Genomic DNA, 12625 nt, shown 5'->3' with positions numbered 1-12625 from the left:
TTGTACAACACCCTCAAGGTGATAATTGCCATAAAAATGTCTCTCAACAAACATGTAATTATAACTTATTGTTTTGTAATGTAAATTGTAATCATATTTATCAAGTGTAATCATTTCAGGTAATGCCACATCTGGTGATCTCAATTTGAATGAGTTCACCGAACCTGAAGACAAGTTGCTGGCTGACAATAATGCTACCCAAGCCAAAAATGTAAAGTATTATTATTTGTCGCGTATTAATAACATTTTTAATATATATGTAGTACCTTACTGAGCTAAAGTGACACCCCCATTCGACCAAAACATTTAACCAATGATTTTCCAAGGGTGCATAATCTGTATAAAGTTATGAATGTAGATTGTCAGTCACCTTTAAAAACAGAATTTTGGGTTATTTAACCCTTTGTCTAATGAGTTTTAAACAATCTTAGCTTTGGTGGAACTCCAGGACTGAAAATTTTGGTGGTTTTTCCTCTATGTTTATTACAGGTGAATTTTTTTACAAAATTACCGATGCGTGCGGTTATAGCGTATATCTCATATATTTACATGAGGTCATTAAGGTGTTAATGATAGCTCTCAGAAGGCATGCGCAGTATATGGCCATTTAATGGAATCACCTTCTCGTGGTATGAGTTCACCCCTTGTGACCTGCGCCTTTTTCCTCATTCCCTCTAATCAACCCACCATGTTTCAAGTGGTGTACAATTTATATGTTTTTGAACAGATATAGTGCACTGTAACTTATTTAAGTAACGTTTGTACAAATATGAATGGTATTTAACATATTTTTTTTTTTTTAAAGGATACTCATGAATACTACAACAGCTCATTTGTTTCAAATAAGGAGGAATTCGACCAACATTGGATTAGCTTAATGAACAGTGGGGATGTTAAAATTAACACTGTATTGAGTAATTCCCACAGAAGAGCTGCCGTAAGTTATCAATTACTAAACTATATTTGAATTTAAATTTAAAATAAATGAATCGAGTACAATAAAAACTTCTTTGCTTAAAATTAAAGCAGCAACACTCTGTCGATTTGCCACAAATTTGCCAGTTCTTCCAAATGGTTTTTTATTGTGTCCTTAAAACGTTATCCGTTTATTGTGATACATGTTACCTTTAAAATATTGTTTATTGCTTGTCAATACAATTAAAACTTTTTTAAATTAATGTTTTACTTAGTAAATACCACTTTTTATATTTAGAAATGGATAGATTTTACCATAAAGTGACTGCCGAATCAATTAATGAAACAATTAAAACTGACAAAGTTACATATAACCATTCAACCATATCATAAATTTTAATCTAGTTTGAGCGTAAATGTTTAAAAATTTCTACTTTATCAATTCCAACATAAAGTAAAGATGATAAATAAGACATTGAATGTCCCTGTGTGTTTTCTGCAAATAACTTTTCTCTTGGAGTATTTTTTTTTAGAGTAGTATTATGTTATTGTGGCCTATTTTATCACAAACTTGAATGTTGTTCTTGAGCTTGTCAATTGACTTCATATTATTACTTCCAGTATTTCTAAAAGTGTTTATTAAATTACTCAAAATCGACAGCCAAAATACCCACTTCTCCATGAATCTGTATACAGTAAAACCTCATTTTTTCATCTTTCTCGGGACTGACTAAAAATGGTGTTAAATTTAAGTAGTCAAAAATACATTTATAATCATGGCGAAACAATGGTTTAACACCTCTTTATTTAATTTTTTTTTTAAATTAATTTTTTCTTTTCTTTCGATGTCCAGTATATATCACACAACTAGTTGCATTTTTAACATAGTTTGAGGTTATAATATGTTTTAGCCTTTTTGCGTGTTATTGCCGAACATGACTCGATGACTGAACAATTTTTTTGTTATTTTTTTCAGCATTGGGTTACATATCGCTCACTCCTTTCAAGAACGTCATAAATCAAAATTCGTAAATTTTTAGTTGTGCATGTTTTCGGAATACCCATAAAATGTACTATATCCCAGCAAAAGAGACATATTTTTAACTTAATATTTACCCGCTACAGGGCAGAAAGTGTTGTTTTTGCATTTTGAAGAAAAGGTGTTGTTTAATATTTTTTTTGAAGATACTAAATATTTTACAAATGGAGAAAAAACCTTAGGTTTTACCTAAAAAGATCTGTTTCACAGTAAAAAGTTCAATAAGTAGCTTGATATTTATTTTTAATGCATTGTATTATATTTTTAAACTTTAAAAACGTTCTCCTGAAAAATCAAGTTTTTTGATTTATGACGTTCTTGAAAGGAGTGAGCGATATGTCAAAAAATTCAACCTTGCAACCTCGAAAATTATCAAAATTCATTCCATATTTGCATGCGAGTAAAGAAGATGCTTTTAAATTCACATTGTTGAAGTGAACAAGTAAACACTTTAACATTTAAAAAAAATCACATTTTTAAGAAAGGTGTTCAAGGCAAAGGTCGCATAATCATAAGCGATATAAAATTGGGGGAATTTTATGTTAATTCATATGAAGTTGTAGATTTTTGCTGTATGAAATGCGAGAAAAAGTAAAAATGAGCAACATAAAAAGAGGTTTTACTGAATATGTAAAATATGTAGCTTAATGTGGTTGTTAAATAACAATTTACCTTTTCTATTGCTGTTATCATGTATTATTTTATTTTTTCTAGTGCTGCCGTATAACAGTTTATGTATATGAATGTCTGGCACGCTCTGTATTCAGAATGCCTGGCACATTTGTTTTGAACCATATTTTATTTGCCACTTGTGTCATTGATAGTCGGTATTTTTAGAACATCATCTAAATTTCAAGTTTATAGCACAAACATGGTCCACAACACAATGATAAAATTACTAGTAAATACTAATAAATCATCAAATTGGTATTTATAGTCAATGATTAAAATGTGTTTACAAAAAAAAAACAATCAAAATTCTATAGTGTCGTATACAAATTTTTATATTCACTTTCCTGATATTTGTACCTATAGAGGTTGTAATTATAATATTTATTTTCATAGTTATGAATAGAAACAGCCTAAAGGGAATCGCCTATAATGTGTTTATTCATTTTCTCCACAACAGACGATGCGGCTTGGATTTGAGTTTCAATTTTACGGGCAATCGGTGAAGAATGTAACCATAGCAACTGGCGGATTCCTCTACACGGGAGATTATGTTCACAGTTGGCTGGCAGCTACGCAGTACATTGCTCCCCTGATGGCCAATTTCGACACTAGCTATTCTAATGACAGCTTTGTTAAGTATATTGACAATGGTTAGTTGACAATGGCGTTCAAACGATGTGACAATTTTGTTTTTGCCTAGGCCTCACCTACTTACTTTCTTTTGCCCGCAACAAATGTATACATATATGCGTGATAGTTACATGTTGCAAACATTCATTTAAATCTTCTTAACCGTTTCAGTGCCACGAGCGCGTTAACGCGCTCTCCAATTCTGTGCTCGCCAGGCCGGTCATACAAAATGAGCTCGTAAACTCTTTCTCGTTTGAGCTTGTCGCAAGCCAATATCAAATCCAATTGCAATTTTTTTTTTATTAGAATATATAACATCTATTAGAAAGATCAATAAATACTAAAATATTACAATTTACCGGTATTATCAAAGTTACAGTCATTTTTCTAAAAGCTTTCCAATTTTTGTTGAAAAAAATCACGGCTTGCTGGGTACGGCCATATTAATACCTTCCGGCATTGAAAGGGTTAAGGAAATAGCCTCATGTTTCTATACATTTAGTTGTGTAACTACTATTATTTCTGGACTAGGTCATGGTGCAATATTTATTTTGCGAATATTTTATGTTTTTTTTATTTATTTTACATTAGTACATTTCTGTGTCAATGCGTCATTCTTAAAACTTCATATAAAAAGTACAAATCAATTGTACCCTAGAATACAGTGTACTGCTGTAACTAATCTGCTACCAAGACAATCATAGTAAATATATTGTTACTGGTTTTTTACTCGCCTATGCCCATGATTTGGAGTGTTATAATATTTTATGGAAACTGTTCATCACTAACTTGGTTTTGGTTTCTGAATATGTAATATAAGCTCATTAAAAATTTCTAATAGACCTTTGCTTAAATAAAGAGTAATCATTCTACCTAACAAAGGTAAGCCTTTCGGGCCAATATAGGTGAGCTATTGGGGTGACCGGAAGTAACCCCTTTAGAGTTTTCTTTATATTTCCAATTTACTATTATGTAGTATTTCGCAATATAAGAAATTATTTTTAGGAAACATTTATTTTCTTTTTTACAGTTAACAAAATAAAATGTATTAATATTGAATTATGCGTATCTTTTGTGTGTTGAATTTTTACAAGCACTATCTTCCTACTAATTCAAACAGCTAAAATTGCAAAAGCCTCGAGCATTCATACTAGATAGTTTTTGGTTGGTTGGAAGATATTGCTCATCAACTGCAACATCTTATGTAAAACTGATTGCACATAAAGATGACCATAAATGAATCTATATGAATAGCAACTAGTAAATGGCCAGCTGCCATATTTTCATCTGACTTTATAACTGCGTAAAAACTATTTTTTTTCATTTATCACAACTGCAAACTGGGTGGAGAATAATAACGCGATTGACTAGTTTGTTTTTACATGTAGTCTTAATTTTTTTGTAAAACTGTCTTATTGGATATTTTTTGTGTTTTAGGAACTGCGTTTACTGTAATTTGGGAAAATGTAGTGCTACAGGATAAACCGTCAGATGGAAGGTTTACTTTTGCCGCCACTCTGTACAAAGAGGGAGATATAGTATTTGCGTACAAGACCATTCCCTTGCCCATAGAATCCATCCACGATGCTCACCACCCGGTGAAAGTTGGCCTGAGTGACGCATTCATTATAGACCACGTCTCATTATGTAAGAGTTATATTTGACTAGCAGATAACAGTCGACTAACGCTGTCTGTTATATGCTAGATATAATTTATAATTAGTATATTAAATACAAAATAACAAGAAAATTTTGAAAAATTAATTCTTCTACTTGCGGCACATTACAGATTAAATTCCCCACTTTATGTCCATTCTGAAAAACTATTCATAAAAACAATAGACTGCGGTTCATGATATAATTTTGAAATAACTAAAAAAAAAATACATAATTTTTACCTTAAATATATTTTTTTTAAACGCCGTTGCATGCCGGCAACAGATGATGAGTAAATTGTCTCTTGATTTTTCAGCCGTCATTCGACGCAAGACAATTTATGAGTACCACCGTGTAGAATTCAGGAACCAGCCCATTGGGAACAACACGCTTGTACGACTTACTGCTCTACCGTCTTGTCCTCTATACAAGACCTGCAAAACTTGTATGCAACACGACACCTCCTTTAGCGTAAGTTTACAAATTATATACTTAATTCTCCCCCTATTGTCTATGTTCATAAGAAACATCTTCTACCCCCTCTTCAACCTTCCGAGGACTTAACTAAAAAATTTAGGCACTTTTCATACTGTGTTTGAAAATAATGCAGAACGCATCCGAAACACATCGCTCACTCCTTTCAAGAACGTCATAAATCAAAAAACTTGATTTTGCAGGAGAATGTTTTTAAAGTTTAAAAATATAATACAATGTATTACAAATAAATATCAAGCCACTTATCGAACTTTTTACTGTGCAATAGATCTTTTTAGGTAAAACCTGAAGGTTTTTTCTCCATTTGAAAATATTTAGTACATTTAAAAAAATAATTAAACAATACCTTTTCTTCAAAATGCAAAAACAACGCTTTCTGCCCTGTAGCGGGTAAATATTAAGTTTAAAATATGATTCTTTTGCTTCGATATAGTACATTTTCTGGGCATTCCGAAAACATGCACAACTGAAAATTTTGACTGACGATTTTTGATTTATGACGTTCTTGAAAGGAGTGAGCGACATGTCATAATGGATCTTAAGGAATAGTAGTATTTACAAAGTAAAACTTAAATTAAAAATATTTTTTTTATCCCTAAGTCACAATGAGCTTGTGCTAAAAAATTACTACAAATTTTGTCAGGTGCTATGATCTGTTAGGTAAATGCTCGACTGCGGAACTGGCATGTTGAGTTTGATTCCTGCCCATTGAAATTTAAATTGAAAAGCATTTTATTTTATTAGTGTGGGTGTAGTGGGAGTAAAGCTCTTTTTAAAATCATAAAAAATCATCCATCGCAAACCCTCACGAGTAATCTCCATTTTCGCACAAACTTACTTCTTTAAAATGTTTACTGTCAAGAACCTAAATGGTCAATTAGTAAGTTACAACTGGCAACGCAATAACAAACCTCACTTTTCACAAATACATTGATGTCACAACTCGCAAACTACTATTCGATTGTAAAAACTTAAAAGGCAACCCTCGTAAGAAAAATAATCAGAATAAAAAAATTGGAAAGAGTATGAATTGCTCAAGTTGTTTTAAATTTTAAACTTTGTTTGCTGCTTCCATTATTTGATAAAAAAAAAATATGAATTTCTTTGAAACATCAGCCTGCATATTAAGGATTTATTTATTAATTTCTTAATTACATATATATCTACATACAATACATGCATTGGTGGAGACGCACCAAGCCACTTTATGTGTCTTATTTGTGGAGTTGTTTTTTTTAACTATTTCTTTTATCTATTTTACCGTAATATACACACAAGAAAAGAAGAAAAAATCTACAATATTAACTCTTGATTGTGTACTCATTCCTTTATTTTGCCTTTGCTCCGTGCATTTGTTCCCCCCTTATTTTCGTCAGCCACAAATTAAAAATGCTCAGAACTATTTACTGTAGTGTTATACTTCCATTTCACTCTTGGAACCATTCACCCTTCCTTGTGGGTGGATACTTAATACAATTTTTTTTCTTATTTATGTTCTATCAATCTATTTATTGTATATTATTTTATTTTTTTTGACATCTCATCAAAGATGAAGAAGAATATGGAAGTCTGGGCATTAACGGGGCTGACTACCGTCATAGGCTGGTTTAAGTGATCACTTTACACATGTGTAACATTCACCAATTCTACCATTATTGACAACCACACTACTCAAATTCTTGGAAGTTCTATATATATGAACCAATTTAGAAACCTAGTTCTTGAATCACTAGAACTTCACTATAGACATCTTTTGGTGAGATGTAAAGAAGCTTTTTACTAAGCAGAAACTCTTTTATTAGTATGTGAGGTCCGATTCCTGGATTATGATCACACACATGAGAAACGCCAGAAAATGTAAACGCCCAGACTTGCGTATTCTTCTTCATCTTTGATGAGATGTCAAAAAATAATATGAAAATGACTCCTGTAATTGGAGATAATACAGATTTTGTGAACAAGTATTTGGACACACTCAAAATGTAAATATTTATTGTATCCCTAAATAGTGATAAATGAACTATGGGCGGAGCAATATCAACTAAAAGTAAATAACCAATTGAAGTTGATATTACTAAATATACTGAATATACAATTTTCGATACTTGGAAGAGTGTTCAATTGAAATAATTGCCTCTCTATCCTTGGTTGACCTGTAGGTTACGCTGATAACCCTGACCTAACATAATATACTTGGTAATTGACATTCAATCAACATTTGTATATCTTTTTAATGTGGTCAATCGCTCGTTAATTCTAACCGATAGTTAAAATGTTGCCATAATTTAAAAACAACACAAACATGTGTCATAATTACGTCATCAAAAATAGTAATTGTGTCAACAATTTATTTTAATTGAGAATAAATAGAAATCAGTATGCATATGCAAAATCTTCTTCTTCCTCTAACCTTTATCCGAACCCAATGGTGCATACTTTGACATTGACGCAGTGTCAATCTTCAGGCTTCAAGGTTTTATGCTTCAGGGACCAGTCCAGGGTACTTTCAAATATATATTGGAGTGTAAAATCACTAATATTTATTTTCATACTCCCCCTGGGAATCGAACCCAGGACCTCCATTAACCTGCGCTAACCATTACACCAGGGAGGGAGACGCATATTAAAAATACTGGAAAGATTTTTTTATTTTTTAATTCACTAACTCAAAAGTATTTTCCTTTTTATATTAGTTTATCACGAGGTGCATAGATGCGAGCGAGACCTCTCTATGGCTCCAGCTATCAGTTAATTTATATACTACTACCATAACACTGTTCTCTTCTGTCCTGACATACACTCCTCGCCTCCTTCACATCCATACATCTAGTCATACATGCCCTCCGATTACGCAGACTTTTGACACCATCAGATTTTAGGTTCTGATTGATCTAATCGTGCCATTTTTTTTTCGGTCGTCCTCGTTCTGTTTTCCGGCTCACATTCGCCACATATATTTTCTTAGTCATTCTCTCGTTATCCATTTGCTTCACATGTCCATACCACCGTAAAGAACTCTTCCTAATCTTTTCAATTATTCCTTGTTCAGCCTTACATTCCTTTCTTATATCTTCGTTTTTAATTCTGTCATACAATGATTTTCCACAAATTCGTCTGAGGGAGCGCATTTCAAGAGCGTTCACTCTGCTTTCATCCTTCCTTAATTTATGTATGACTAGTTTATTTTGATGATATTCTCATGTCACATTTTTTTCCAGTGCACATGGTGCCCCGGAGCAAAACGTTGTTCGATTGGCAATGATCGGCAGCGACAGGATTGGTTTGATAATAGTAAGTTTCTCTTATTTATTAATATCTTAATTTCGTAAATCTTTTTTTATATAGACTAATTATGTCATTGTTCAATAAATATTTTATAAAATCTATTTATTTGAGCATAAAATTTATGTCTTACTTTAAAATAATATGTGATTAATTGGTATTTTTTCTTTTTGTTTGTTTTAGTCTGCCCCGAAACCAATATAACCGATATCAATAAGTGTCCCTCCGACAATGGTATGATCGTAAACCCAGATACTGAAGTCTATTCTACTCCAATAAACACGTCCAAGAATGGAACCGTTTTCAATGCTAAGCATGCAGGTTAGTTATACCAAGATATTAATTAACAAATATTGTAAATCTCCTCTTGAGTCATAATGTATTCTTCTTAACACATTGTCGTCGGGACACGGCATTTGCCATTTTTTGCGGACTGTCGGTCAACTGCGGGACACGGCAAATGCCGTTTTTGTCGACTGTCGGTTTTCTTCGGGAAACGGCAATATACGGGTTTGTTATCAGCGTGAAATAAAAGGCCTTGAACGGTAATTTGCTACCTGGGTGCTAGGCAATAGTCTGTTGACGTTATTTGAGATGTCTTATTTGAGTATTTGTCCGGATTGGCTAGTGTGCCACTTGTAAAGGCATCGCCAGAAATCTATAGTTTTTATGCGATCTTAATCTCTAGTTTAGTTTGAGTCATTTCACGTATCGGACTATTTTTCATACCGCTCGCACTGTTTTGTTTACTGTTTGGTATTTTATTTACTGTTTGGTATTTTATTTACTGTTTGGTATTTATTATTTGAATATATTAGCATTGTATATTATATATACCTCGGAGGGGAAGACTATTTTTTAGATTTTACAATGCTTCTAAAATTGTGAAATATGGAATACTTAATTAAAAATTATGATTTTAATTTATATTTGATGATCAAATTAGACTTCATCGTTTTTATCTAGCATCTGCAGTGGCCTGCACAGAGTTTTCAATCAGGGTAGACAGCAGAGTTGGGTAGGAAGATAATGTAGGCAATACTCAATAAGGCATAGTAGGCACTGGTCGTGTTTCTATATGGAACGCGATTTATCCAGGTAGGCACTGCTTTTCTGCCTATATAGAATGCACGCCTCCGAGCATCTGCTATCTCTCGGTATTTAACTGTTTAGGTCAGATAGATGAAGGATACAAATCATACTTCCTGCTCTGCTAGAAGAGGAAGAAGAGAAGAAGTGAAAAAAAGAAGTGATTTTGGCGTAATTTAAAAAAAATACGTTTTCCCATAGAAGAAGCCCGAGTCTAATGAATGATTCCAATGTTTTCAGCTAGTATCGAAGGGTCGGACAAGAAGGGAGAGGTAAGTGAGGACAGCGGCGGCTCGGCAGGAGGAATAGTAACCGGACTCATGGCTTTCATAGTTGCTGGAGGTCTGGTAGCTTGGGTGCTCTATGCGTATAAAAACCCGCACACCAACAGTGGACAGTTTCTTATCAAGGTATCAACTATTCACTCTCTCTTATATCAATAGCCTTTATCTTTCAAAATGATTTTTTTTAAAACAATTGTGCTGACATTTGGTGATAAAAAATTTCAGTGTATTTGTGGTGACTAGGGAATTTAAAAAAAATAATATGATAATTTTGTCCCATGCTTTCCCTAGGCAGGAAAAGGTGTTAAAGTACGTACTTTACGTTCATTCTTACTTTGTAGTAGAGATGTGACTAGTGGGTACCAGTTATTTATTTGATTACTTGATTATGATGGTATTTGTTACCTTTTCTAGAGTTATATTACTTTCCAGCTTAATTTTTTTATGTAAAATTATTAAAAATACTTAGAGCTAGAAATATGCAACCAAATTTGTGCACTGATTGGCGTAGTAAGGTATGATCAACTTATTTTAAAGAAGTTTTTATTTTATTAGGTTTTTAATTTGAATGCCATACCTACTTTATTGTAGCTATTTTCTAGACTTTCTGGCAAAAAGCGTATGTTTGGTCGCACTTTGTTGCATCATGGATTGCACACTCATTTTGCTGGCATATATTTGCAGATTTTTAGTAGCTTGATGCACGGCGCTCATTCATCTATTTTGCATATACGTAATATAAAATGCACACCTAAGTATACAAAGATGATAACCACACAAATAGTATCGGCCTAAAATATTTCATTTTCGCTTGTGTATACCATCTGTTATGATTTACGAGTGTTGGAAGCAAATAAGTCATAATGCCAAAACAAAGTTATCTTTACAACCTAAGCTTAAAACAAGAGCTACTCAACAAGCGATATTACTGAAAAGTTACCAAAATAATGCCTCAAATAGCTTTTAAGAGGTAAGGAGTTAATTGTATTTGATAGTTTTTTTTTCAATCTATTCGGGGATATTACTTCCACATTTGTATTCAGTTCAAGATTGAGGACATATTCAATATGTCAACAGCTGATATTACACAGTACAGTTCTTTGGACTTGACCATATCAGTATCAAGTATATCAAACACTTCATAATACACTAACCACCTTTCTGTTTTTGGTTATGAAACATTTTTGGCATTATCGTAAACATGAAACATGAAAATGATGAAATAATGTTGCAATGATAATAAATTACTTTTCAGTATAACTGCAACATGGAAATTAATTTTTTATCCTTCTTCACCTTTTAATACATTGTTAGCGAGCGGTTTTTTCAACAACCCCGACCTTAATTAGTACACTAATTAGAGTCGTTACTAATCACAAGTAACTACACACCCAATTCCGATCTGTATGCGTTTCTCACAGCTCTATCAAAAGTAGGCAAATAGAAAGCTTATAAGCGTCTCCCGCTCTCTAACAGTGTGTTAAAGACGCTTTTAAGCAAACAATGTGTTAAGTATTATGTTTTCTTTTGTAGTATCGGCCATCACAGTGGGGCTGGCGTCGGGGGGAAGCTCGCTACACCGCTGCCACCATACACATGTGAACCAAATATCTTCGATTCTCGCTCTTAACTGCTTACTGCACTTTTTGTCACATTATACAGATTGTAAAGAGTCCTGTTATATCAAAGTCACCAATCTGCCAAAGCTATTTTGTCTCAACTTAAAAAAAAACCTTTTTATTTGCTGAATTCAAACATTTTAAATTCATCAAAAATCCCACGTGAGGAATTGCCTAAAAAAATTATAACATATTTGTGCACTTTGCAGGTTTTGTTACCAATCGCAGTGTACGCTTTTTTCTAACAAGATATTACACTGTTACTGTCTGCCATTTAGCCAACAGTGAAATGGCAGCTTGCGATTTGTGCGATAACGGTTTTGATTAAGATTTTTCATTCCAAACTATTATTTCTTTGGTAGAATATCACTTAAGGTTTTGTTTTCTGAGTTTAAGTACAGAAACTTAAAGAAAAATTTCAAAATTTCGCTGTCTTTGATTTTATATGGCTCAAAACATTATTTTATCCCTAGTCATGAATATTTCATCTAAAACTAGAAGAATCTAATTGCCCATTTCTAAAGCCCTACTTATTCTCTTTCTTGTAAGATACTAGATGCAAACTTGGAATTATTTACTAGAATAAAAAAAAAAATTACAGTATAATTTATTTACCAAATATAACAAATGCGGCTTAGAACCGTCTCTAAATTATCTTCAATAAAGTATGCTTTTTGTTAATATGTTTTTTGTACAGTATTCAAAATTTGCACCTAGTATCCTCGAATTTAAAATACACTAACCCCTTCTATAACGTTGAGATGGGTGCCGCATTATCGGAGGGGAGGTTATAGGGGGTTAATGTTTTCAATTGTATTTTTACATTTTAACCAGCAGAAATCACTGGAATTAGTTATTATTAAATTAAAAACATTTACCTCCTATAACGTTCCCTATAAAGTTTATAGAGGGGTTTACTGTATGTCTACTGCAATAGCTGATAA

At 32.7% G+C, this 12625-nt stretch overlaps 1 protein-coding gene across 2 annotated transcripts in view; it reads left to right on the top strand.

Moving 5' to 3' along the window:
• l(1)G0289 (plexin domain containing lethal (1) G0289) overlaps positions 1–12105 on the top strand; it is a 22531-nt gene extending 10426 nt beyond the window's left edge. For both annotated transcript variants that reach the window (XM_088271273.1, XM_088271264.1), the window contains 9 exons: positions 120–211; positions 806–937; positions 3084–3276; positions 4694–4903; positions 5229–5383; positions 8626–8698; positions 8873–9010; positions 10019–10188; positions 11596–12105. In XM_088271273.1, the coding sequence (XP_088127399.1) occupies positions 120–211; positions 806–937; positions 3084–3276; positions 4694–4903; positions 5229–5383; positions 8626–8698; positions 8873–9010; positions 10019–10188; positions 11596–11664 (1232 nt within the window). In that variant the 3' untranslated portion in view covers positions 11665–12105. The remainder of the gene's footprint in view (positions 1–119; positions 212–805; positions 938–3083; positions 3277–4693; positions 4904–5228; positions 5384–8625; positions 8699–8872; positions 9011–10018; positions 10189–11595) is intronic.
• The last annotated feature ends 520 nt before the right edge of the window (positions 12106–12625 follow it).

The sequence above is a fragment of the Brachycentrus maculatus genome, unplaced genomic scaffold, assembly GCF_059751285.1.
Source record: "Brachycentrus maculatus isolate JH-2025_06_01 unplaced genomic scaffold, ASM5975128v1 h1tg000029l, whole genome shotgun sequence".
Lineage (NCBI taxonomy): Eukaryota > Metazoa > Arthropoda > Insecta > Trichoptera > Brachycentridae > Brachycentrus > Brachycentrus maculatus.
The sequence above is the reverse complement of the archived record's forward strand: the minus strand, read 5'-3'. Positions and strand labels throughout refer to the sequence as shown.